General features: G+C 48.5%; 1 protein-coding gene across 2 annotated transcripts in view; it reads right to left on the bottom strand.

Moving 5' to 3' along the window:
- Positions 1-255: 255 nt before the first annotated feature.
- The window catches only part of BTBD16 (BTB domain containing 16), a 53,221-nt gene continuing 26,486 nt past the window's right edge, over positions 256-26,990 (bottom strand). For both annotated transcript variants that reach the window (XM_088842541.1, XM_055424487.2), the window contains exons 9-15: positions 22,571-22,690; positions 9,205-9,296; positions 8,265-8,347; positions 6,548-6,625; positions 5,318-5,416; positions 1,882-2,070; positions 256-390 (exon numbers count right to left, since the gene is read on the bottom strand). In XM_088842541.1, coding sequence (XP_088698667.1) covers positions 322-390; positions 1,882-2,070; positions 5,318-5,416; positions 6,548-6,625; positions 8,265-8,347; positions 9,205-9,296; positions 22,571-22,690 — 730 coding nt within the window. In that variant the 3' untranslated portion in view covers positions 256-321. The remainder of the gene's footprint in view (positions 391-1,881; positions 2,071-5,317; positions 5,417-6,547; positions 6,626-8,264; positions 8,348-9,204; positions 9,297-22,570; positions 22,691-26,990) is intronic.

Raw genomic sequence — 26,990 nt, 5'->3', positions numbered from 1 at the left:
CATGTGAGGATGTGGGGAGAAGACAGCCGTCTACGAACCAGAATGCAAGTTCTCACCAGACAGCACATGGAATCTGCAGGCGTCTTGATCTCGGACTTCCAGCCTCCAGACTGTGAGTAATCAAGTTCTGTTGTTTATAAGCCCCCCGCCCCCACAGTCTGTGGTGGTTTGCTATAGCAGCACAACAGACCAAGACAGCGAACAAAAGTGCTAACGCGACCATTGCTAACAAAGAGAGTCAGCTGAATATTTGAGCAATCCCTTTAATGTTATTTTATTTCTTCTTATGTGGACCAGTGGAAGAAATTCTTCTGAAAACTGTTAAGATAATGAGAAGATGAATGAGAAACTTGCATAGATAGGGATGCCCACAGTCTGGATTTTCAAGGCCTGAAAGATGAAACAAAACAAAGCCAATGAAACTTTTAGGGTAAATGCAATCACCCTCTAGAAGGGTTGAAAAGAGGAAGGCCTAGCACCTGTGTAAGGTGCTTGCTTCTCAGCTCTGGCTACACACCAAGAATCACGTAGGGAAGGTTTTTAAACAAATCTGAAAAAATTAAGTCTAACTTGAACACAAGAGAGTGCACCAAACTTAAGGATACATCTTGATGGATTTTCCCAGGTGAGCACTCCTGTGTGGTCACCATCCCGATCATAATAAAGAACATTTCAGTTACTTCTGAAATCTCTCATATTCCCTCCTGGTCAACATTCCAGCTTCCCCTGCTCCCGCCTCCACAGTTCAGTTCAGTCACTCAGTCGTGTCCAACTCTTTGTGACCCCATGGACTGTGGCACGCTAGGCTTCCCTGTCCATCACCAACTCCTGGAGTTTGCTCAAACTCTTGTCTATCGAGTCGGTGATGCCACCCAACCATCTCATACTCTGGCGTCCCCTTCTCCTCCTGCCTCCCGCCTGCACAAGGAAATTGCTATTCTGATTTCTAACATCATGGAGAATAACTTAAGAAGCTTTGAAAAATACTAATGCCTGGGTCTCCCCCCACCAAACCCCCACAGGATATCTGGTCGAGTCTGGGAGGCACTCAGACCTGGGGACTTTGCAAAGGACCAGGTGATTCTGATTGCAGGCAAGACTAGTGTGCACGCACACACCCATCCCCTGCAGGGCAGTGAGGGCTTGGATTCACAGCCTCCCAGCACTGCAGACAGGCTCTCCGGCAGGTTCTGGATTGAAGTCATCAGGAGCAAAGCCAGGGACTGAATCCACCTGGATGCCGGGGCAGCCCATTGAGGCAGATGGCCTCAATTCTCCTTGGATGAGCAGCAGAGAGGTGGACTGGGCTGTGGATTTCCAGGTGATATCCAGGCAAGAGTGGAGGTGCTGGCAGCAAATACCCTCCACCAAACATCCCTCCTCCCCCTAAAAGTACCCTTCCGTATTTATAAAAAGGACCTGCGTGCATGCGTGCTCAGCCCCTTTAGTCGTGTCTGACTTTTTTCGACCCTATGGACTGTAGCCCACCAGGCTCCTCTGTCCGTGGGGTTCTCCAAGCAAGAATACTGGAGTGGGTTGCTATGCCCTCCTCCAGGGGATCTTCCTAACCCAGGGATTGAACACCTCCTACATCTCCTGCACTACAGGCAGATTCTTTACCGCTGAGCCACTAGGGAAGCTGGAGAAAGGACCCGGTGTGACCCAAGTCAAGCAGTCTGGTTTGACTTAAGAGTTTTCAGTATGCCCAATTTCATTCTAGGAGGTTTCTCTTTAGTATAATTTGGAGCTGAGATAATCCTTTAAAAACCTAAGAAACTTCTCCCGTAGATCACTGGAGATGTAAAGCCAGTGATCCCAAAAAAGGTGCAGAGGAGAGAAAGAGCAAAAAAAAGAAATCAAAGAGAAAAGATGAGTACTCACATGGCTTTTGCAGGATGGCTTGACCAACCCGAACTTCTGCGTGATCTGGTTCGTCCTGAACTCTTGCCACTTGCCGTCCACCAGGGTCTGGGCTCTGATCTCGTACGTCACTAGGCGTTCTGCTCTCAGGCTGATGGGAGTGTTCTCATAGACCACGGAGGCACATTCCAAGTCAGTGTGCCTTATTCTCTGCAAGAAGGGGGACCCGCGTTAGGTGGGACTGAAACTGGTGACCCAGAGTCAGCGAAACCTGGTTTCTGGCAAGCCCTCCTGTCTGATGTGTGCAGGGAGCAAGCACTTCCCCATGACCCCATTTCCTGAGCACACTTACTGCTGAGTCAGTTGGCATTTGAACCCTCACCATGAGTAATGGCTGATGGACTGGGGTTTGGACAACTCAGGAAAATGCCAGGAAGTCAATCTGTATTGAATTAGAAGGTCTTCACATGGCTTTGCCAGAATTTAAAAACCGACATAGTATTCATATGAGCACTTTGACTACTGTAAAATAATTCATTTCTTCCATCCAGTAAAATCCATTATGTACAGAAATGCCTGAGTCACTAAAGACCAAGGACTGGCCCAAGGAAGAGATGTGACCCAATCAAGGACACGTAAAGAGGCACGGCCAAGCTGGAAGAAAGCCCAGGTTTCTCATGCATGTCTCCTTTCATGATCCAAATGTACCCCCCCCCACCTTCTTGATACTGTGACTGGAAGTGGTAATAGAAAGATATGGCCTCCCTGATGGGCCAGTGGTTAAGAATCTGCCTGCCAATGAAGGGGACAGGGGTTTGATTCCTGGTCTGGAACAATCCCTCACGCCACGGGGCAACTAAGCCCATGTGCCACCACTACTGAAGCCTAGAACCCGTGCTCGGCAACCAAAGAAGCCAACGCACTTTGCAAAGAGGAGCCCACACACTGCAACCAGAGAAAGCTCTCTCACAGCAATGAAGACTCAATGCAGCTGAGAAGAAATAAATTTTAAAGAGATACAGTAATATGAAAGATATGGTTTCTCAAGGAGCTTAAAGTTTACGAGACTTCTAATCAAATCCTAAGTGAAGCATAAGGGTCCACCATCAGAGTTGTCACCATCATCATGGGGGCCCTGTTCCAAGTTTTTTGCACAATTTAACACATTTAATACTCACAACAACCTAGGGAGGTAGGTCATATTACCTTCTCTGTCTTGAAGTTCTGGAGAGTGGACCTTAGGAGGTTCCTGGGCTCACCAAGATCATACAGCTCACCAGGAAGTTTGAATTCAGTCTCTACTCTGAAAGCCAGCTCTCCTGCCTCTCCTCAAAGTTCTGCAGGAGCTTGGAAGTGAAGGCCTTCATCCTCCTGACTCTTCCAGGGGCCTGTCCACAGCTCTGCTTTGCCACCCTAAACAAGACCATTCCGTCTGTCCTTGCAGGCACTACACGCTACCTCCACGAAAGAAGGGCCATCTGTAAAGCATCACCCAGCATGTACAAACTGAAAGCAAGTTGAAAGATTTTCCTGGCAGATCAGTGGTTAAGACTTCGCCTTCCAATGCAGGGGATATGAGTTCGATTCCTGGTTGGGAAGCTAAGATCCCGCATGCCTCATGGCCAAAAAACCAAAGCAGAAACAATATTGTAACAAATTTAATAAAGACTTTTAAAATGGTCCATATAAAAAAGCCTTATAATAAAAAAAAAAGAAAGAAAATGAATTGAACCCCAGAAGTGGTTTCAAGGAAATGGCAACCCACTCCAGTGTTCTTGCCTGGAGAATCCCAGGGACGGGGAGCCTGGTGGGCTGCCATCTATGGGGTTGCACAGAGTCGGACACGACTGAAGCGACTTAGCAGCAGCAGCAGCAGCATTTAACCCTGGCCTTAGCAGTGGAAGTCATACAAACATGTTCAGTTCAGTTCAGTTCAGTCGCTCAGTCGTGTCCGACTCTCTGCGACCCCATGAATCACAGCACGCCAGGCCTCCCTGTCCATCACCAACTCCCGGAGTACACTCAAACCCACGTCCACAGAGTTGGTGATGCCATCCAGCCATCTCATTCTCCGTCGTCCCATTCTCCTCCTGCCCCCAACCTTTCCCAGCATCAGAGTCTTTTCCAGTGAATCAACTCGTCGCATGAGGTGGCCAAAGTATTGCAGTTTCAGCTTTAGCATCAGTCCCTCCAATGAACATCCAGGATTGATCTCCTTTAGAATAGACTGGTTGGATCTCCTTGCAGTATAAGGGACTCTCAAGAGTCTTCTCCAACACCACAGTTCAAAAGCATCGATTCTTCGGCGATCAGCTTTCTTCACAGTCCAACTCTCACATCCATACATGACCACGGGAAAAACCATAGCCTTGACTAGACGGACCTTGGTTGGCAAAGTAATGTCTCTGCTTTTTAATATGCTATCTAGGTTGGTCATAACTTTCCTTCCAAGGAGCAAGCATCTTTTAATTTCATGGCTGCAATCAGCATCTGCAGTGATTTTGGAGCCCAAAAATTTAAAGTCTGACACTGTTTCCACTGTTTTTCCATCTATTTCCCATGAAGTGATGGGACCAGATGCCATGATCTTTGTTTTCTGAATGTTGAGCTTCAAGCCAACCTTTTCACTCTCCTCTTTCACTTCCATCAAGAGGCTTTTGAGTTCCTCTTCACTTTCTGCCATAAGGGTGGTGTCATCTGCATATCTGAGGTTATTGATATTTCTCCCAGCAATCTTGATTCCAGCTTGTGCTTCTTCCAGCCCACCGTTCCTCATGATGTACTCTGCATATAAGTTAAATAAGCAGGGTGACAATATACAACCTTGATGTACACCTTTTCCTATTTGGAACCAGTCTGTTGTTCCATGTCCAGTTCTAACTGTTGCTTCCTGACCTGCATACAGGTTTCTCAAGAGGCAGGTCAGGTGGTCTGGGATTCCCATCTCTTTCAGAATGTTCCACAGTTTATTGTGATCGACACAGTCAAAGGCTTTGGCATAGTCAATGAAGCAGAAATAGATGTTTTTCTGAAACTCTCTTGCTTTCTCCGTGATCCAGCGGATGTTGGCAATTTGATCTCTGGTGCCTCTGCCTTTTCTAAAACCTGCTTGAACATCAGGGAGTTCACGGTTTACATACTGCTGAAGCCTGGCTTGGAGAATTTTGAGCATGACCTTACTAGCGTGTGAGATGAGTGCAATTGTGCGGTAGTTTGATGTAGACATTCGGTTTTGAGATCCTCATCCATTAAATGGGCTAATAGCAGCAACCTCACAACGCTGTTGCAAAAATCAAATGACATCACATCTATCAGCCTGATTAACACCAGGCCTACAACACATTCCAAATGAATTAGCAATTCATGTTTAATCAATTATTATTAATTCAGTATGAATTGACTGAATCTCAAAGGCTGTTTCAGAGACATACCCTCTCCTCTGCTCTGTCCTTCTTACCTGCATATGAAAACTATAGGAGGTAGTGTCATGCTTGATTCCTTTTATCTCAAAGAAGAATCCATATATGGTAATCACTTTTGAATGTGTAGTATACTCCTAAATGAGGAAAGGTAACCAACAAAGTGACAGGAAAAAGAAATCTTCAGTATTCAAAGGGAGGAGGACATAGCAAAACCAATTCTAGATGCAAAGACTAAAGGGACTGATTTGTGATTTAAAACATGACAACAACTTCAGCCTAGGAAAGAGAAGAAAAGACAAACTGCAGTGACCTTACAAATCTCTACAGTTTGGCACTCAGGGCCTATACTTTTCACTCTACACACACCTTAGTGGGGGGAAGAACGAGTTAAGCATGTTCTTGGATGACGCCTAGTCTGCAGACCTTAAAACAGTGTTTTGCTACAATTCAGTGGGCCTAAGAGACCCTCCATGCCCACAGCATTGCAGGGTGTCCTGGCCACTGCTGTCTGCAGTCTGTCCACTTGGACAGATCTCTGAAACCAAGGGACTGGACCCAGCCCATCCAGGCTTGACCCAGGGGGCAGTATCTGATGATAGATTCAGGGCCCCAAACCCCTAACATATGAACTCTTTTGAGATCACTTCTTGGGTGGCTTTAGTGAAGAGGGAGGGTTGCAGCCATTTCCCGGAGAACCATGCCTATCAAGGGAGCCAAGACAGTGCAGCTGCCAGCCCCTCATGCTCCTCCGGGGGCTGAGCCCCCAGGTGCTCTGCAGCCGAGCTCCTGACTCACAGCTGGTCTGAGTCTGGGCTCCATCAAAATAGCTGCCCAGAATAGCCACCCTGGCAACCTTAACCATGGGCTCGGAGGGGAATCTCTTCTTGAGCAGTTGGCAGCTCACCATATTTGTGCGGAAGAGGATGACCAACTCATCCCAGGTTGCCCAGGTCTCTCCTGACTTTAGAACAGAAAGTTCTACATCCCCAGGGAAATGACTCCAACCCTGAAAACTGAGACAGCTGGTCACCTTATGGGGCACTGTCGCTGTGTATATCAAGTTACTGAATGGCCTATCTCAGGGACCCGTCTTATGAATTTTACCCCGAGGGGGTGGTGAGTGTTCAAGAGCGACACCTACAAGTTCCTTTACTGCCTTGGCCATCTTGCCACAGGTAATAATTGACTGCGGCCATTGTACAAAGGTCTCTAACCAAGCACGAGGTGGGATGGTCCTTCCCCTTGCACAGCCGGGTGGTCAGTACCTGGTTAAAAAGCAGCCCAAATCTCAGCGCCTGGGTGCTTAGGTCTTTCGCGTGGGCCATGTCACCCCCATTCTCCAGCTGAAAGGAAAACACACACCACTTACCAGCAACCTGACTCCCCAACAACATCTTCACTGCTTTGATCCCAACATCCCTCACTGTGTTCAAAAGAGTTCTGTTTCTGGAGCCTACATTCACCCATGAATCCAGTCCTAGGCAGGTACCCTGCTCAAGGATTTCACAGGATGCAAAGATGAGGACACAAAAATGCCCCAACATTTTTTTCTTAGTTGAGAAATAAAACGTGTTCATTAGGAGCCCAATCGCAAGGCAGAGCATATTCTTGGCTACAAAGTCAAGACCAGGTATGGCCCCACATGGCAGGCTCCACATGAGGGCTGGGGTCAGGAGGGAGCAAATTTCAGGAGGATAATATTGATGGTAGAGGGCAAAAGGAAGGAGGTGTGGGGGCCAGGATATGAAGAGGGAGGTGGGGGCTCCCTGAGGTGTGCAGCCCCAGCCCCGAGACTGTCCCCTCTTTCTCTGTCAACCCCCTCCTTCTCTGCTCCATCAGAGCACAGTTCTGAGTTACGTCCCAGAAGAGCACAGTCCCACGGAGGCCTTATCTACTGTGCGGGGGCCACTGAGCCCTGTGGTTTGCACATTACAATAGGTATTTGTTGAGCTGAATTGAATTTTAACTAGTGACTCATAAACCTTCGGAACTCAAACACTGCCCCATTTCATCTCTGAAAACGCATGATTGGAAGCACATAAGAAGCACAATAGTTTGCATGGACAATTCACAATTCCACATGGAAAAATATTCATATTTACTAGTAATAAAGGGGATGCATATTAAAAAATGAGATGCCATTGTTCACTTCACTATTGACACAAGTGATGGAAAAGGAAAATGCTCTGAGTTGCCGAGCTCAAAGGAAGGCACTTCATTCATCACCGGGGAAGGAGTAATTTGGTCCCCAAGTTTGCTAATATATATCAAGAACAAAAGTGCACATTCCTTTTGAGGCCAGTATTTTTTACTCTTCAAATTATCCTATAAGAAAATAATACTCAGTCAAAATAAACCATCATGTGCAAATGCACTCACCATACACTCTATTTATAATAGTCAATGATCAGAAACACCATGACTTCTCTACAACAAAGGAGAAGCCAAGTAGCACTGGCCAGTCACCAAGTGGTAGGGTTAGGGTTAGGTTTTGTAGCACATCCTTTTGGTGAAAGAGTTTGCAGCCATTAAAAAATGGTGATAAAAGAACATTTCATTAAGTGTTTTTTTTTTTTTTTTTAAGACTGGAAGGTCATATGCAATGAGATGTTAGCAGCAGTTGTTTTGGGTAATGAGTCTGAGGGTATGCGTTTGCTTTCTTTCAATTTCTCTGCATTTTTAAAATGTCCAATAATAAGTACATGACATTTGCATTGGTGAGGGGACTCAGTTTGGAGGGCCATGTGGCCAATGGTCCCTGACTCTTCAGGCCAACAGGGCTGATGCTCTAAACACCTGGGCTCCAAGGCGGGGCCACCTCCCTCCTCCCCTCCAGGCTTGGCTCTGTCCACTTCCCCTGGGGAAGGATCCAGAGACTTCCTGACCTCAGAAGCCCAGAGGTTTCAAATGCAAAACACATCCCCAGAAAAAGCAAAGGCAATAAATTTCGGTAACTGTTTCCTTGCTGAGTTGGCGACTCACTGCGTGGTAGTGGTTGGCTGTAACTCGGACCAGCCAGGATTCAGGGAAGAAGTTTATGTGCCTAAGCTCTTCCAGATCCTTGCCTGGGAAGAAGTACAAAGGGAACATTCTTATGGATTTATTCCTAACAGAACCACAAAAGTCTTGTTTACAGAGCGGAAGAGGAGGAAGTCGGGAGCTGAGGATGGGAGAGCATTCCTATCCCATCCTTAGACATGCGGGACCCAAGTGGGACATTCCAAGGCACATTCTCCCAAAGTGTCCACAGCCCACCTCCCCCACCCCCCTGCCCACAATCCTGCCCAGGAGGAAGGGTTGAGATCTGATAAACAAGTGTTTTTGGACAAATCTATCTGGGCTCCATCAACCATTTATTGGGTTTAGAGCTACTCATTCAATCTGGATGGCTTTGAAAAAGTTCTCCAATGTCCTTTCAGATGCAAAAACCTCACCGAGTGGCCATCTGGGCTGCCCCAAACACACTCCCCAAGAGTTCCCTCTTTTTCCAAGTCACAGCTGCCTTGCCTTGGGCCCAGAGCATAAGGATGAGGAAACTCTAGCCTGGAGCACAGACCCACAGTTTTCTGCCAACCCACCGAGCAAGGGAATGACCCAAAGGGGCTGCTGCACTAAGAGGCCGGGCACTTGGTTTGTTGGCAACAACCCAGTCCTGGGTGCTGAGTGCACTTTCACAATCACTGAGTCCCTTCCATCCATCGTCATGTTTCACAGAAGCTCTGATTATCCCCATTTTACAGACAAGGAAACTGAGACCAGGTGGCTAAGTGACTTTCCCCAAATCACACACCTCGGAAGTGATAGAGCCAGATCTCGATCTCGGCTGATTCTTTTGGAAACGGCTGGCAGGCTTCTCTGGGAGTGCTGAGGGGCGGGGTAGCCAACAGCCTCCCCTGGACGCCCTCCCACGGGAAGGACTTACCTTTGGTGATGCTGTGCAGACGCAGGCAAAGGAAGAGCGGGATCAAATTCTGTCCCACATCCCGGTCCAGAAAGGAACAGTTCTTGGGGAAGCTTAGCAGAGGTGCAAAGAGGATAAAAGGCTTTCAGAACCCTCCTTCCTGGAATAGGCTGGGGCTCATGAAAGTCACATCAGAGGCTAAGTGAGTCCACCCACCAGAGGCAGATGGTGCCTGGTTCCCACTTGGATGGATGGGGAGTGCGGAAGCAGAGGGCGGCTGCCACTGAGGTTGTAACAAGACAAAAGGCTTATATCCCTCTGTGTACCCCAAGGCGGGTGCCTGACAAACACTTATTAAATGATGATGGAACACATGAGACTGTACAGAGGGTTTCAAGATACATTTTCTCACTTGAGTCTCACAAGCTTCTCAAGGGGGCAGACAGGACCAATACCATTTTACAGAGGATAAAACAACGACTCAGCCAGGACTTGAAGCCATAGCTGCTGATTCTTCCTATACACATGCTGCCCTTTGAATAACTGGCCAAAGGGTAGTTGAGGCATTTCAAGAACACTTTCTGGGACTTCCCTGGTGGCTCAGTGGTAAAGAATCCACCTGTCAATGCGGGAGACACCAAAGACACGGGTTCTGTCCCTGATTCTGGAAGATCTCACGTGCCATGGAGCAACTAAACCCGTGTGCCACAAATGTTGAGCTGCTCTAGAGCCCAGGAGCCACAGCTACCAAAGCCTGAATGCCCTGGATCCCGTGCTCTACAACAAGAGAAACCATTGCAGTGAGAAGCCCCTAGTTGAAAAGCCCAGGCAGCAATGAAGACCCAGCACAGTCAAAACTAAATAAAATTGTTTTTAAAGAAGCACTTTCTGGCAGAATTAAAAGGCAAGGTCAGGTGAGTGGGTAACTCGTTTTAGCAGCTGGTTCCGGGATCAGCTCTGCGACACTGTTAATACTAAACTCGGTTAATTTCCACACGTGGCTGACGTCAGGGCTGGGCTGAGACACACTCACCTTGAGAAGACACGTACACACATCCACTCCTGTTTTGAAACAACTTGCTTTGTAAAATAGTCACTTTTGACCAATGGGGACAACAAGGGATAATTTCCAAGTCCCTTTGGAAACGTAGCCGTTCCCTCAAGTCAGTTCCTGTATGAGACCAGCCAAGGGCACTTTTAATATATTTTTCCATGAATCAGGAGTGGTGTCCAAATCACACCCTGTCCCAGCCAGACTGAACGCTCCATTGGCTCCGTGTCCCGCCTCTGCTGGGGGTGCCCACCGCCTTGCCTGGGGACCATTCGTTTTCACAAGATCTGGGAATTACTGGGGCTCTCCATCTTCTCTTCATGGCAGTGGTCCCAGGAGAGAAGATCAGGGCTGCTGAGGCATTGGGAGAGGGGATGGAGCACGAAGACGAGTGAGTGAATGGAAATTCAATGATTATTAGAATCCACTGGGGACCTGGGCTTCCCAGGTGGCGATAGCGGTAATGAACCTGCCCACCAATGCAGGAGACATAAGGGACATAGGGTTCGATCCCGGGGTCAGGAAGATTCCCTGGAGGAGGGGATGACAAACCACTTCACGATTTTCTTGCCTGGAGAATCCCAAGGACAGAGGAACCTGGCAGGCTACAGTCCATAGGGTTGCACAGAGCTGGACACAACTGAAGCAGCTTAGCATGCAAGCACTGGGGACCTATCTCTGGAGTGGATGGACCAGGCATAAATAAAGGAAGGCTGATACTTCCAGGAGTGCAGGGCTATTGACCCTAGAACCAGCCCTCCGTTACCCAGGGCAGTAAGAACTGGGCTAGTGGGGGCCATGCCAGTACTCTGAGAAACACGGACCTTGTAGCTGAACCAAAACCTCTTGCTTACCTCCTTTTTCTGATCTGAACGCCACTTCCTTCTCTGCCTCTCTCTTACCATTTAATGGAAGGAGAAGCTGGGCGGCATCATGGCAGGTTCAGGCATCAAGGAGGGAAGAAAGGGCTGATGGCACAGCCCCCAGTCCAGCTTAGTGCTCTGAGGAATAAGCCTGTACTCTCAGCAAGGGCTCCCCCAACCTAGAGCAGCCCGGGAGAAGACCGAACTTGCTGGAGCTGCAGATTAATATGGTCTCAGCCCAGAAGGGAGAGGACCGCCTAGAAGACAGATTTCCCCTCCAGCTCAGAAGTCCCCAGATGCCAACTCCACAGCTTGTGGGAAGGATGCTGGGAGGGTCAGGAGGGACCCGAGGCTGCCCACAAGAGGCACTCAGACCTAACAACCATCAGCCAGGACCTCTACGGACAGACCTCCTCCCCGAGAGGACTCTGGAAGGGTTTTGTTGAGACAGGCCCCTTTGGGTCACAGGAAGTAGCACTGATGGTGGCTGACTCAGCCAGGTCACAAGTCAGCTCATCCACTGCCCAGCCACGCTTGAGGTCCCTGAGCTCGGGCCCTGGAGTCAGACAGACCAGGTTCCAGGCCTGGGGCAGCCAGCCATCAGCCATGGGATCCCACCTCCCCAGGCTTCCATCTCCTTCTCCGTCCGGGGGGACAATAGTCACATGTACTTCCCTAGGAGAAGTGGAGGTGACAGTTCTTGTGAAGTGCTGGGCACAGCTGCTGGTCCCAGTGGTACTCTGGTCCTCCCAATTACCACCATCGTCTCCTCCTCCCAGGGAAAGAGACCTGGACTAGAGCCGGTCAAATGCAGGATCAGGTTTTTGGTGGCATTCATTATCACTTATTGTTCAGTTGCTTGGTCGTGTCTGACTCTTTGTGACCCCACGAACGGCAGCACACCAGGCTTCCCTGTCTTTCACCACCTCCCGGAGTTTGCTTAAACTCATATCCATAGAGTCAGTGATGCTATCCAACCATCTTGTCCTTTGACATCCCCTTCTCCTCCTGCTTTCGATCTTTCCCAGCATCAGGGTCTTTTCCAATAAGTCACCTCTTCAAATCAGGTGGCCAAAGTACTGGAGCTTCAGCTTCAGCATTATCCTTCCAATGAATATTCAGGGTTGATATCTTTTAAGACTGACTGGTTTGATCTCCTTGCTGTCCAAAACTGCCACCCTCTAACTCAACAGAGCTCCAGGCCACCTCAAAGGAAGTAAACAGTGGCTTCAGCTGCTAATTCTCTATATTCCCCAAACATCTGAGTGGTGTGGTCCAACCCCTCGAATCAATGGGCGTAATCTTGCCCCTAGAGCCAAGGGGGTGGACCACGGCAGAGCCGGGACTCTGTTGACACTCCTGGAGCCAGCCCGAGCATATCAATCTAACTCAATTCCACTGGTCAGGGTGGGGCGGGGGTGGCATCTGGATTTTCTAGGCCAAGGATGAGCACACTCATCAGTCCCTTTATGTCACATAAAGTGGGGAAGCTGGCTGTGGAGTCAGAGTCCCTTCGCATGGCTGTTTGGTGGACTCAAAGGTCGGCCTGGCTTCCCCTTGGGCTGAGCTCTGTCTGTACAGACACTTTGGGGTTACTTAAGGCATGGCAACCCACTCTAGTATTCTTGCCTGGAGAATTCCATGGACAGAGGAGCCTGGTGGGCTACAGTCCATGGGGTTGAAAAGAGTCGGACACGACTGAGCCACTGAGCACCCACTGACTAACGTTTCTGAGAAAAGCTTCAGGCTATGGTGTCTGACTCTTAAAGGTCATTGGAAACCCTTGGAGCATGAACCCCTTAGGGAGGATGGTTCATAGATCCTTGATACTGGAAGATACACTCAGGTCAGCTCTGGGTTCTGCTCACAAGGCACTGGGGACAAATCCCTCCTTCTGACCTCCTGAAAGACAGCGCCGAGGAAAAGTCTCCATCAGACCAGCGCAGGCTGTCACTTTGGAGCTGCTGTCAGCCATGACCTTCTCCCTTCCTCCATCCTGCCATCAGTTAGAATCATTTACCCTTCAGACTCAGAGCCCCATTAGCCCAGCACTTCAGATTTTAGCCTTTTAAATGCACACTCTAAAATTCTGACTCATGCTACAGCACAGATGAAACTTGAAGACATTACGCTAAGTGAAGTAAGCCGGACACAAAAGGACAAATACTGTATGACTCCACTTATATGAGGGTCCTGCTGTTGTTTAAATGCTAAGTTGTGTCAGACTCTTTGCGACCCCATGGACTGTAGCCCACCAAGTTCCTCTGTCCATGGGATTCTCCAGGCAAGAATACTGGAGTGGGTTGCCATTTGCTTCTCCAGGGGATCTTCCTGGCGCAGGGTTCGAACCCGTGTCTCCTGCTTGGCAAGCGGATTCTTTACCACTGAGTCAAACTAGGAAGCGGATGAGGTTCCTAAACTGTAAAATTCACAGATAGAGATAGAACACTAGTTGCCAAGGGCGAAGGGAGAGGAATGGGGATTTACTGCTTTATGTGTATGGAATTTCAGTTTAGAAAGAACAAGTTCAGGAGAAGGATGATGGGAACCGTTGTACGACAGTGAGAATGAACGTAATGCCCCTGAGATGCACACAGAAAAATGGGTAAAGTGGTCATTTTATGATGCTATGTACTTTTTACCTCAATAAAAAAATTGGTGTTAAAAATTACTTCGTCTCTACGAGAAATGTTTGAATATTTCATATTTTAAACTGGAGTTTGAAATACATGACAGACTCGGGGGCGAAAATACAAGACAAGGGAAAGGGACTTTTTACAAAAGGTGACTCGGTGCAGAAGACCTGGACGCCTTCTGAAACCCAAGAAGCAGGAAATGGTCCCCTCAGCTCCTGACACCAAAGTGTGGTGAAGAAACAACAGTTCTGAATGCCTCCAGCACCACCATCACCCACCAAATGTCACTGCCATTCAGGGCGTCCTGCCAAGTGCCGCACTGGGCCTCTGCTTTGAGTCAGAATGAACCTGCGTCAGACTGAGGCGGGAGTATTGTTAACCTCCAGTCAGTAAACAGCAGCAGCGGGGCTCAGGCTCGGGGCTGACACCTTTCAGCACGCACCTCATTTATGGAATGTGTTTGCACTGCTTCCTGGACTGTCAGCTCCGTGACGATGGGGATTTTCATCTGTTCTGTTTACTCAGATTCACAGTACCCTCTACAGCGTCTGGCTCTCTGCCAGCTTGCAATACTGTTAAGTGAATTAACTGGATGAATGAATGAACTGGTCCTTGCCGACCCGCCGGCCTCAGTCCTACCATCCCACCCCTCCGCTTACCCGTAAGTCCTTCTAGGAATGCAGTTCCAGCCCAGTGCATGTGTGTGCACACACGTACATCCACATCACACACACGTGCAGGCACAGACCAGGCTGTTCTGTGCCAATTTTCCTAAATCCTCATGGGGTTCTGTCTGTTGTTGCCATGCTTATTTGTCAGGCCAAGTCCTATTGGCCATTTATCGAGAAGAGTCAATGTCATCTTGACTAGGAAGATGAAGATGGTCCTGACCTTTGCCCAAAGGCAGAACTGAGACTCGAAATGTTGTCTAATAATGATTCTAACCACCGTTTGCAAGGGCCTCCTGCATTCAGACACATACTCCTTGTGTTCTCCGAAGTCTCCACTCTTATGCCTGAAGAGGACGTTTGGGGTTCACCCATTTTGAGTAGAAGGGCTTCCCAGGTAGCTTCGCTTCCCACTTCCCAGGCGTAGTGGTGAACCATCTGCCTGGGAATGCAACAGACGCAGGTTTGATCCCTGGGCTGGGAAGATCCCCTGCAGTAGAAAATAGCAACCCACTCCAGTATTCTTTCTTGACTGAGAAATCCCATGGACAGAGAAGCCTGGCGGGCTACAGTCCATTGGGGTTGCAAAGAGCCAGGCACGACTGAGTGACGGAGCAGGCACGCACAATTTGGGTGCAAAGCCAAGAAGCCAGGTGAAGGAAGTGCAAAGGTAGTAAGGAACAGGAATCGATGATATTTAGCATTGACCTTGAAAAGAAAAGAGATTCAGTTTCCTGGAAGCCAAGCTAAGGGGGATGGGAGCCATATGGTCAGAGTCAGAGAAGAAATCAAACCAAGAAATGCAAAAGTCAGGTCATAAGAAATCCTGACTTGAAATATATGAACCTCCCGCATAGGGCTTAAAGGAGAGAGTCTGAGAGAGAACAACTTAACCACCTTCATGTCCATGACTCATGGAATACTTCAAAACGAATGTTCCAGTAAAGAGAGCTGAGTTTCACACCAGGGTTGCCCAGTTTTATGAACACTGCATGGTTACACCTGCAAATGCCATGCATTAATCACAGGAGATGCATGGCTTCTGCCTGACCTGGCACCCAGCATTATTGTGTCTTTCATTCCAGATGCCTGAGGGCTGGGCCACTGGTGATACAGGGCACGGCTGGGTGACTCTCCTGGGAGGCTCCTCTCGAGAGGTATATGTGAGAAGGTGCTGCTGGGTTTGTCAGACCAGGGTGCACATACACAGCCAGCACAAGCTCTTGTTCTCTCTGCAAGAAACTCACAGAAGGAATCTGTCCAATGCGCAGGTGAGATCCAGGAAGACTTCCAGGAGGCGTCCTGAAGCTCTGTAAAAACTGGGTCAGATTTGGACAGGACATGGGAAGGAGGAGGAGCTTCTCTGGTGGCTCAGAAGGTAAAGAATCTGCCTGCAACACAGGAGACCTGGCTTGGGAAGATCCCCTGGAGAAGGGAATTGCCTGGAGAAATCTATGGACAGAGGCTACAGTCCATGGGGTCACAAAGAGTTGGACACGACTGAGCGACTCACACTTTTACTTTCACTAGGAAGAAGACTTAACTGCAGAGGTCAGGGAAATCTAATATTTGGGACTGGGTGGAAACTGACTTCACTGACTGCTTTCAATGACCTCTTTCTGGTGAGGTTGCTGGAATCCACCCTTGCAGTGTCTGCGAGGGACCCATTTAGGGATTAATAAAGCAGCTAAAGACAAGGATAACAAGTCTGTTCATGACTTGCCCTTAACTCTAAGATCTCAAAGTCAAAGGATGTGCCTGAAGATCTAGGCACCCCAGGTCCACCCAGCTCCACCACTACTTTGCAAAAGTAAGCCCCCACCCTCCCTGGCCATTCATCCCTGAATAGATTTTACAGACATACTATTGAGTAAAAGAAGCCAGACATGAAAAGTCTATGCTCTAAGATTCTATTTATATAAAATTCAAAAGCAGCCAAGACAACCTCCTAGTAAAAGAAAGCAGGATATTGTTTACCTTGGTGTGAGAGAGGTAGTGACCGAGATAAGACACATTAGGGGGCTGGTCAAGTTCTGTTTCTTGGTCTGGGTCCTGATTATGGGCTTCCCTGGTGGCTCATACAGTAAAGAATTCACCTGCAATGGAGGAGACATGGGTTCGATCCTTGGGTCAGGAAGATCCCCTGGAGGAGGACATGGCAACCCACTCCAGTATTCTTGCTTGGAGAATCCCATGGACAGAGGGGCCTGGTGGGCTACAGATCGTGGGGTTGCAAAAGTGGGAATGAGTGAGTAACTAAACAGGTGTGTGCACTTTGCGGAAATTAACTGAGCTGTTCACTTAAGGTCTGTGAACTTTGCTGTATGTTTTATATTTTGATGAAAAATGTACTTTTAAAAAAAGTGGAAAATTTGCCTCTGGCACTTTTCCCATGGATGAGTCTTTACAGCTCCCCTGGACTTCTGAGACTGCTAAGTGGAATGAAATGATGACTTTTCCTCCATGGACCAATGAACGCAACGGTTTTGCTTACATTCTTTGTTTTTCTTACAAGGAAATGTTAAATTTAATTCTGGACAGCCTATTTGTTTTTCTAAATTAACTACTGCCAGGAAAACAGGCTGCGGGTGCTGAGCTGTGTGCCTGTGCGCGTGTGTGTGTGTGCGTGTGTGTGTGCATACAAGTGTACACACATGCATGTTCCCTTTCTATACTGATGTACTTAGAGAAAAATGAAAATAAGCTTGAAGATGTTCTTAAACATGGTGATGGGCAAATAAATTGCCCCTTTAACTTTCCACTGGTGTCCCCATTAGTGTTAATCGCTCGGTTGTGTCTGACTCTTTGTGACCACATGGACTGTAGCCCACCAGGCTCCTCTGTCCATGGAATTCTCCAGGCAAGAATGCTGGAGCGGGTAGCCATTCCCTTCTCCAGGGGATCTTACGGATCCAGAAAATGAACTCAGGTCTCCTGCACTGCAGGCAGATTCTTTACCCTCTGAGCTGCCACTGGTGCCCCTGGCATAGAGAAAATGTCCAATAATTCTGTTGAATGAATGAAAAAATAATAGATGAATAAAACAACACAAGTGAGTAAGAAACACTTGGACATACATCTTTGTTTGCAGGCACAGTGGTGCCGAAGGAGTTAGCTACTCAAACACCTTCCCTCCTAGCTCAAGACACTGCCAAGACAGATGAGCAAAGGAGTGTCTGTTCTATTTGGCTCAGTTGCTACTCCAAACCCTCCTTTCTGGATGCTGGGCCACCGCTGGCCCAGCTGGAACCCCGAGCTGCAGCTCAGCCTGACTCCTGGCTGGTCTGACATTCAGGCAGCTAGTCCTGCTGCTGTCATGTTATGAAAGGCCCGCTGTGGAGGTCCCCGTCCTGTGGAGGTCCCCGTCCTGTGAAGGTCCACTCTGACCTCTCTCCTAAACCACTCTGTTATGTAAATAATTTCAACACCAGATGCAACTTGAAAAATGCAACCAAAGAGCCAACTTCCTTGGTTCTCATTCCCAGGCCTGTGTACTGTCTCCCAAGCTCTGCTCCTCTGCCCTCCCTGTCAATGATCCTGGCATGTCCCCATCAGCGGCCATGGAAACTTCCGGCCTAGCTGTTCCATCTGTCTTCACTGGACTGCGGATTTCAGCTCTCTTGGTGACTCAATTCTGGCCCTGGGTGACCATGGCTTCCTGCAGGCTCCCTCCTCCACCCTGGGAGCAGAGGTGTCTTCTTGAAGCCCGAGCTCTCAGGCCAGCAGCTCTGAAGCTCAGCCCTGAGGATCCTCAGGCCAACACAGAGCCTGGGCACCGCCAGTGCCTGCTCACATCCTAGGTCGGCATCACCAACCTGGTGAGACCTTATTTCTTGCTGAGCCTCAGGAAAGCCTTAGAACTCTTCCTAGTCTAGTCCACCAAACAGGCCCTACTCATCAATAAAGATGGAGGGACTTGCCTAGCATTCCGGGGGTTAAGACTCAGCTCTCATCCATTGCAAGGGGCGCGGGTTCCATCCCTGGTCGGGGAACTGAGTTCTTACACGCTGCAAGGTGTGGCTTAAATACATAAATAAATAAATAAGGAGATTTATCAGCCACCCCTCCTATTTTGAGTTGCAGCAGACATGCTGTTCTGAGTCCAGCACTGGCACAGTAAGACCCACTTCTCTGATGAATATTTGATGGAATCTTATCATTCCCTAAGCTGTTACATGCTCAGCATGGTGTTCCGTAACCCTCCCTCCAAGCTGCTTATGACGTGATCAGGGAGGCAGAACACATGGGCCCACCAAACTGTTCATAAGGAACCAGTGGGTGAAGCTCCCATGGGGTCCCCTCCATGGATGGACAGAGAAGAGGAAGCACAGCTGGCTGGAGTTGGGGTGCTGGGGAGGGCAATCCCTTGATCCTGCTGACTCCTTGGCTAAGGAGCCTGAGGACTCAGTTCAGTCCCTCAGTTCTGTCTGACTCTTTGCGACCCCAGGGACTGCAGCATGCCAGGCCTCCCTGTCCATCACCAACTCCCGGAGTTTACTCAAACTCATGTCCATCAAGTCTGTGATGCCATCCACCTATCTCATCCTCTGTCATCCCCTTCTCCTCCTGCCTTCAATCTTTCCCAGCATCAGGGTCTTTTCCAGTGAGTCAGCTCTTCACATCAGGTGGCCAAAGTATTGGAGCTTCAGCTTCAGCATCAGTCCTTCCAGTGAACAGCCAGGACACGCATTTGGGAGGTGAAGCCACTGACTGGGGAGCACCTGTGGGCACTGCCTTTCTGAGGCTGGGGAGTGAGCTAGGATGGGAGGCGAGCCACCCACAGTCCTAAAAATGGGTCACAGGCCTCCAAGTTGCGGGGGAGCCTGGGTGACCACCAGAGGTCCAGGCTGTCTCATCTTTTCTCCCAAGGGGACGCCAAGCTTGCCGGAAGGAAGGGGAGGGACTGAGGGAAGAAGGGATGCGGGACAAGGGCAGGCTGGCAGGACTCGCTCCCACCCTGCAGTCAGAGAATACAGCGCCGGGTGGAAGATACCGTCCCGACCTCTCAGGTTGGGCAGCAAGGCCAAACACGTGGACTGTTTCCAACAAGAAGTCCCTGCAGGCTCAGGGGCCTCAGAGAAATGCACACTGCAGAGGGCTGAGGTCCAGGATCAAAATGGAATCACTGTGGATTCAGGAGGAATGGAGAAGCTATGATGGTAAGACCCACCCCCAGGCAGGAGGAAGCTTTGAGACCCCAGTTTAGGTAGGCCCAAGGCACCCCACTCCAGCACTCTTGCCTGGAGAATCCCACGGACGGAGGAGCCTGGTGGGCTGCAGTCCATGGGGTCGCGAAGAGTCAGACACGACTGAGCGACTTCATTTTCACTTTTCACTTTCATGCATTGAGAAGGAAATGGCAACCCACTCCAGTGTTCTTGCCTGGAGAACCCCAGGGACGGGGGAGCCTGGTGGGCTGCTGTCTGTGGGGTCGCACAGAGTCGGACACGACTGAGGCGACTGAGCAGCAGCAGCAGAATCCTCACTTTCAGGGCCACACGCCTCAGCTCCCTCACTTCCACTTGTTCCTCTCCCAGTAAAAAACACTTGAAATGAATCACCCACATTCTAGCTCATTTCCTATCTCCCAGTTCTAGACGTTTCCAGTAGGAGAGCTAACCTGGTGCCAAGTAGTGACTTTTCCTGGTGTGCATGACTCACTGGAAAAAGTGCCTCTTGGGCTATTAAAAGAGTTGGGGGGGTGTGGATTTAAGACATTCGAGTTCAAAGCAAATTATACAGAAGCTAAGCGAGGACGTATCATTCTGGCAGTGAATATCGCTCTCCCCCGATAACGAGACAGGAAAAAACGGGCTCTGTAGTTGACGTAGTGCAGATGTTCTAGGAAAGGATTAACTACTTCGGAACAAGGCCAACGAAACTTGGCTTACACAGGTCAATGTGCTGATGAATATGTGGAAGGTGTGTTTGTCTGCTAAATGCACTTGTGCAAAAGGAAAGGAATCTCCTGATTTCCTTGAACACATCTTATCTTGCTTGGAAGCCCCCATCGCTGCTGATGTGGGGAACAGAAGGTAAGCCTGCCCACGAAGGTGAGACAGTCCATCTAGGGTAGATCCTCCTGACGCTGTCTTTACCCATAGGACCACCACACTCAGCCACCAGCTTCAGTGATACAAGAGTATTTACAAGGTCTTCAGTTCAGTTCAGTTCAGTCGCTCAGTCGTGTCCTACTCTCTGCGACCCCATGAATCACAGCACGCCAGGCTTCCCTGTCCATCACCAACTCCCAGAGTTCACTCAAACTCATGTCCATTGAGTCGGTGATGCCATCCAGCCATCTCATTCTCTGTCGTCTCCTTCTCCTTCCACCCCCAATCCTTCCTAGCATCAGAGTCTTTTCCAGTGAGTCAACTCGTCGCATAAGGTGGCCAAAGTATTGGAGTTTCAGCTTTAGCATCAGTCCTTCCAATGAACACCCAGGATTGATCTCCTCCAGAATGGACTGGTTGGATCTCCTTGCAGTCCAAGGGACTCTCAAGAGTCTTCTCCAGCACCACAGTTCAAAAGCATCAATTCTTCGGCGATCATTCAGCTTTCTTCACAGTCCAACTCTCACATCCATACATGACCACGGGAAAAACCATAGCCTTGACTAGATGGACCTTTGTTGGCAAAGTAATGTCTCTGCTTTTTAATATGCTATCTAGGTTGGTCATAACTTTCCTTCCAAGGAGTAAGCGTCTTTTAATACTAGAGGCTAAAAAGACACAATGGGTTTCCCTAGGTGGCTCAGTGGTAAAGAATCTGCCTGCCAAGGCAGGAGACGTGGGCTTAATCCCTGATCCAGGAAGATTCCCTGGAGAAGGAAATGGAAGCCCACTACAGTATTCTTGCCTGGGAAATCCCATGGACAGAGGAGCCTGGAGGGCTATAGTCCACAGGGCACAAAGAGTTGGACACACCTGAGGGACTAAACAGCAACGAAGAGAGGCAAAACAGGTGACTGTTTTCACTTTCACCCCCAGTCTGTTCCCAGGCCCCATTCTGTCCAAGCTGACATTGCTAACGGGCTGAACAGATAGAAAACACAGGCAGAGAAGGACAGGGCAGGGGAAGAAGATGCACTGCAAGGCAATTTTAGAAGTAACTGGCTATTAACAACACTGAGCCTAGCGGCAGCCACAGAATTATTATTATTATTATTCTAAATACCAGATCCAGGGATTCACTACTGAACCAACTGCAGTGTGCACAAGAGAGGAACCCTCTCATTCCAGGAAGGGGAAGCGAGGTTTAGTGGCATTTGGCAAGTCTGGGTTCAAGTCAGGCTCTATCCCTTATCACTCGTATGATCTCTGACAAGATACTCATCTCCCCCTCAGTTTCCTCATCTGTAAAATGGGAATAATAAAACCAGCCCCAAGTACAATGTAGATTAAATGAGATTACAAATAGAAAGTGCTGATCAGAATTGCTGCATTTAGTAAGCATATTTAATGGTGCCCATCCTTACCCTGTAATAGTTATTTATTTATTTTTAAAATTAATTGGGGTATAGTAAAATTATTGGAGTATAGTAAAATTATCAGAGTATAGTTGTTTTACAATGTTCTGTTAGCTTCTGCAGTACAGCAAAGGGAATCCTTTATATGTATACCTACATCCTCTCTTTCTGTAATTGTCATTTTTCACTGAAATGTTGAGATATATAATTTTTAGGATTTATAAGCTTAGAGAGTCTAAGAGACTAGACTAATGCTAGGAAGTCTTTTTAAGTTCAAATGCTTTTTCATCTGTCTAGAACATTCGGAATGCTACTATCTAGTGAAACATAAACCAGAATGCTCTGGTCTGATTTAGGTATATTTTAAGTATGAAAAACTCAAGGCCAATACAGAATGGCAATTTTCCTGAGGGGAAATAAAAGTACCTTTTGTATCATGTCTTTTACTGGACATAGAACACGTGACTGTCACAGTCATGGCACAGACGCACATGACGGTCTCATAACCCCTATTATACGCCTTTTAAAGTAATCTAGTGGTGCAAAGTTATCCCATGATCTTAGATTCCATAAGAAAACTGCATTGCAAGCCCTCTGAATGATACTGTGAAAACTAGTATCACTAACACTTCCTCCATTGTATTACGAACAAAAAAACGGCGTGCGCACAATTCGTCAATCAACACTAAGGTATACGTTACCTGCTAAAAAACATCAACACGGTTTCGTGCATCGGAAACGTCTGAGTATTGCTGTTCAGTTGCAAGTAGACCCACAAAAGGAGTGTTTTCAGAAGGTGAAACTCACTGAAAGTAAACAACCTGGCCAAAACAAAAGATTGAGAAGTCAATTGAGGAGCAAAAACCATGCTGTGCATATGCAAATGAAAGGTTTCGAGTGAGTCCAGGAAGGAGGCGACACCACCCTGAGTCTGCGTGTGGACTCACAGAGAGATCCCAAGTCTCTGGTCACTCAGCTGGAAACTGGCATGGCTGGGACTCGACCTTCAGCCAACCTGAGCGTTCACGCACCTGCTGTGCACTGGGAAATCACGGCCATCACTGAATGAGCCCCTGCCAGGAGTGCTCTCAGGGTGTTCCACACGTCCCTTTGTTAAATTCCACCCAGTAACCCTGCGAAGTTGGGAAATATTTCTTACTTTTACAGAGGCGGCTTCCCTGGTGGCTCAGATGGTAAAGAATCTGCCTGCAGTGCAGGAGACCCAGGTTCGATCCCTGGGTTGGGAAGATCCCCTGGAGAAAGGCATGACGACCCACCCCAGTATTCCTGCCTGGAGAATTCCATGGACAGAGGAGCCTGGTGGGCTACAGTCCATGGGGTCACAAAGAGTTGGACACGACTGAGTGACTAACACTTTCACTTTCATACTTTATAGATGTGGATATTATTGAGACTAACCCTGTTTATTTAAAAATTTAATGTTTTGTTCATCATGTTAATTTTCGCTGTAAAATATGGCACTAAGATATACTTTATCTCAATGGCTGAAGGTTTTTGGTGTCCCTTAAATTTTGCACCCAAGGTGAATGCCTCGTTGGTCATATTCCAATCCCGGGCCCAACTGAGGAATAACTTGTCCAGAGTCACACAGTTCTGAGGTCAGACCTGGGCAGGGGTCAGTTCTGCCCCAAGTTAGCTGTGGAATCTCTTGCAGGCTGCTTTCCGGCCCTGCAGCTGCAACTCGCTCATCTGTGATGTAGCGATTACAGCTGAGAGGATACAGTAAGTCCCCTGCTGCTGCTGCTAAGTCACTTCCGTCGTGTCCGACTCTGTGCGACCCCATAGATGGCAGCCCATGAGGCTCTGCCATCCCTGGGATTCTCCAGGCAAGAACACTGGAGTGGGTTGCCATTTCCTTCTCCACAGTAAGTCCCCTACACACACAAAATTCTTTCTGAGAGCGAGCTCAGAAGTCCAATTCGTTCCTAAGTCCAACAAACTTTCGATCCCTGCATCGGGAAGATCCCCTGGAGAAGGGAATGGCAACCCACTCCAGTATTCTTGCCAAGAAAACTCCATGGGCAGAGGAGCCTACCAGGCGGGCTACAGTCTATGGGGTCAGAAAGAGTCGGACACGACTGAGCGACCAACACTTTCACACTTTCCCATAAACTTAGCCTAGGTACCCAACTAACACAATCAGCTATTTACCACTGCTTTTATGCTAGTTTCCAGACATCCTAGATTTGAAGTAAAGATACCGTACCATGTACAGTACTGCAAAGTACACAAAAACACAATTGCTTGCAGAGGGTGCACGCATGTGACAATGTATGCCAGGCATGTGAGCTAACTTACATGACTGGACATGTGCGAATGCAGATTCGCGTCTTTGAAAGCTCGAAACCTGAAGTTTGGAGGAGACTGACTGTACTATGAAGAATGCGCGGGGTGACAAGCTGCATGAGTCTCCTGTCATTGCCATAATAAATTGCCACAAGCCAAGTGGCTTAAAACAACACAAATTTGTTGCTGCTGTTGTTCGATCACTAAGTCCTTTCTGACTCTGTGACCCCATGGACGGCAACATGTCCCCTGTCCTTCAGTATCTCCGGGAGTTTGCTCAAATTCATATCCATTGAGTCGGCCATGCTATCTAACCATCTCATCCTCTGTTGCCCCCTCCGCCTTTGGCCTTCAGTCTTTCGTTCCAGGATCCCTAAGTACAAACTGAACCTTATTGGGTTATGATCAGGGTGTGGGCGTGGCCATGCTCCTCCCTGAGGTTCTAGGGGAGAATCATTTCTTTGCCTTTTCCAGCTCCTAGAGGCCACCCGCACGCCTTGGCTTGTGGCACCTTCCTTCATCTTCCAGCCAGCAGCAAAGCATCTTCAAATCTCCCTTTGGTTCTGGCTCTTCCTCCTCCCTCTCCCACACTGAAGAGTCCGGTGATTCCATTAGGGCCACCTGGAAAACCCAGGGTAACCGCCCCATCTCAGGGTCATCCTAGTGCCACTTTAGTCTCATCTGCAAACTTGATTCCCCTTTGCCGTGCAACTCAGCGTATTCACAGGTTCCAGGGGCTGGGATGTCGACATCTTTGGGGGACCATTGTTGAGCTGACTGGGCTTCCCTGGTGGCTCTGGGCTTCCCTGGTGGCTCAGATGGTAGAGAATTTGGCTGCAAGGCAGAAGACTAGGGTTTGATCCGGAAGATCAGGAAGGTCGTCTGGAAAAGGGAATGGCAACCCACTCCAGTATTCTTACCTGGAAAATCCCATGGACAGAGGAGCCTGGCAGGCTACAGTCCATGGGGCTGTGAAGAGTCAGACACAACTGAGCAACTAACACACACACACACACACATTGAGCTGACTACACATACAGCTTGCCTAGCACAGTTCCTGGACACAGTAATGGGCTCAGAGGACAGCAGCTCCAACTCCTCGGTGGTGGGGCTGGATCCTGGCTCCAGAGCCCACAGTGTGCCTGCAGCAGCGCAAGGCATCTCAATAAGAAACAAGGGGGACTTCCCTGGTGGTCCAGTGGTTAAGACTCTGTGCTTCCAATGCAGGGACTGTGGGTTTGATCCCTGATTGGGGAGCTAAGATCCCACATGCTGTGCAGCACCACGCACAGAAAAAAGAATAAATCATGAAATAAGGGAAGGGGAGGAGAGGATGCTGCTGTCCATGAAGTCAGCTCTGTAAAGAATGCTTCCCAAACAGCTCCCCTCATAGCCTCTGACAACTTGGTTCTCCAAGGAGTCATTGCAATGTTTTTTAAACCCATTGATATTTTCTGTCTCTGACCGTGGAGATGCACCCTGGCTTCAAAATATATCATAGCCTCTTCACCCACCACTTCAGCAGTCATGGTGGGTGGAAGCCAAGCTCAATCATGACTCCAAGGGCAACGGGAATGTCACTTTCCCACCTCTTGTACTATTTCTGGATGTGGTAGAATGGTCTCTTTCCTATTCTTTGTTTCTAGGCACCTACAGATACACCGGTTTTGACTGTGGCCAGACAGGACCAAATTTGTCACTGTCTGGGCAATAATGGAGAGGCAGGAGGGGAGCGCTCACAGAACCTCCTGGAACTAGGTTCTCAAAAAGAACTCTGCAGGACTTCAACCACCGCTGGGCTGGGGAGCTATGCATCTTCTGTTGCAGAACCCATGCTTGAGGTCCCCAGACCCAGAAGGTTCTTTGAGATCTTACTAAAGAGGAGTTTACCAACACGAGGGGAGTAATCAAGAGCTCCACGGATAAGGACCCTAGTTTCACTTTCCCGATGAAGGCTAATTGTCGAAATAAAGTCCTCGGTTTTTACGCCAAGTTATCAGTTGTTGTTTAGTCACCGAGTTGTGCCCAACTCTTTAGTGGCCCCACGGACTTTAGCCCACCGGGTTCCTCTGTCCGTGGGATTTCCCAGGCAAGAATACTGAAGTGGGCTGCCGTTTCCTCCTCCAGGGGATCTTCCCGACCCAGGGATCAGACCTGTGTCTTCTGCACAGGCAGGCAGATTCTTTACTACTGAGCCACCTGGGAAACCCAAGCATGAGTTGCGTTTACACTAGGATGAAATCCAAGCATCACCCTAAAATATTGGTTCCTGCAGGAAATAACCACACCTAGGACATTCAAACATACTTTCACTGACATGAGAGTGCTGATGATCTGAATCAAGACAGAACCCATGGAGATCCTAAACTTCCCTCCAACACAGGCAGATATCTGGGCTGCTCTACATGCGTTTACAGGGGCTCACATGTGGCCCCTGGGGTGTAATGGGTGTAAAAATGCCTTTAACGAGACACTGTCCTCTATGTTTTGTGTGTGAGAGAACTATGTATAAACAATAAAGGTCTCTTTCTAAATACAGGCCACAGAGAAAGCCGCGTCCAAGTGACCAGGGAAATATGACTGAGGTTGTCCAGTGCAGCACTGACTGTCTTCACAGAACAGGAAGTCAAACCAAACAGAAAGACATTAGAAAGGGAACGAAAAGACTGCTGTCTGTTCATCCACTGGAGCCCTGCACAACAACTAAAATTAAACACGCTGATTACGTACATAAATATCAACATGGAGAGAATGAGCCACATGAGGTTCATGAATAGCAGCAGAATGTCACAATCACTATGAGAAATTTAAACC

Source organism: Moschus berezovskii, chromosome 12 (assembly GCF_049115385.1).
Source record: "Moschus berezovskii isolate FMDL1 chromosome 12, NW_MosBer_1.0, whole genome shotgun sequence".
In the NCBI taxonomy this organism is placed as follows: domain Eukaryota; kingdom Metazoa; phylum Chordata; class Mammalia; order Artiodactyla; family Moschidae; genus Moschus; species Moschus berezovskii.
The sequence above is the reverse complement of the archived record's forward strand: the minus strand, read 5'-3'. Positions and strand labels throughout refer to the sequence as shown.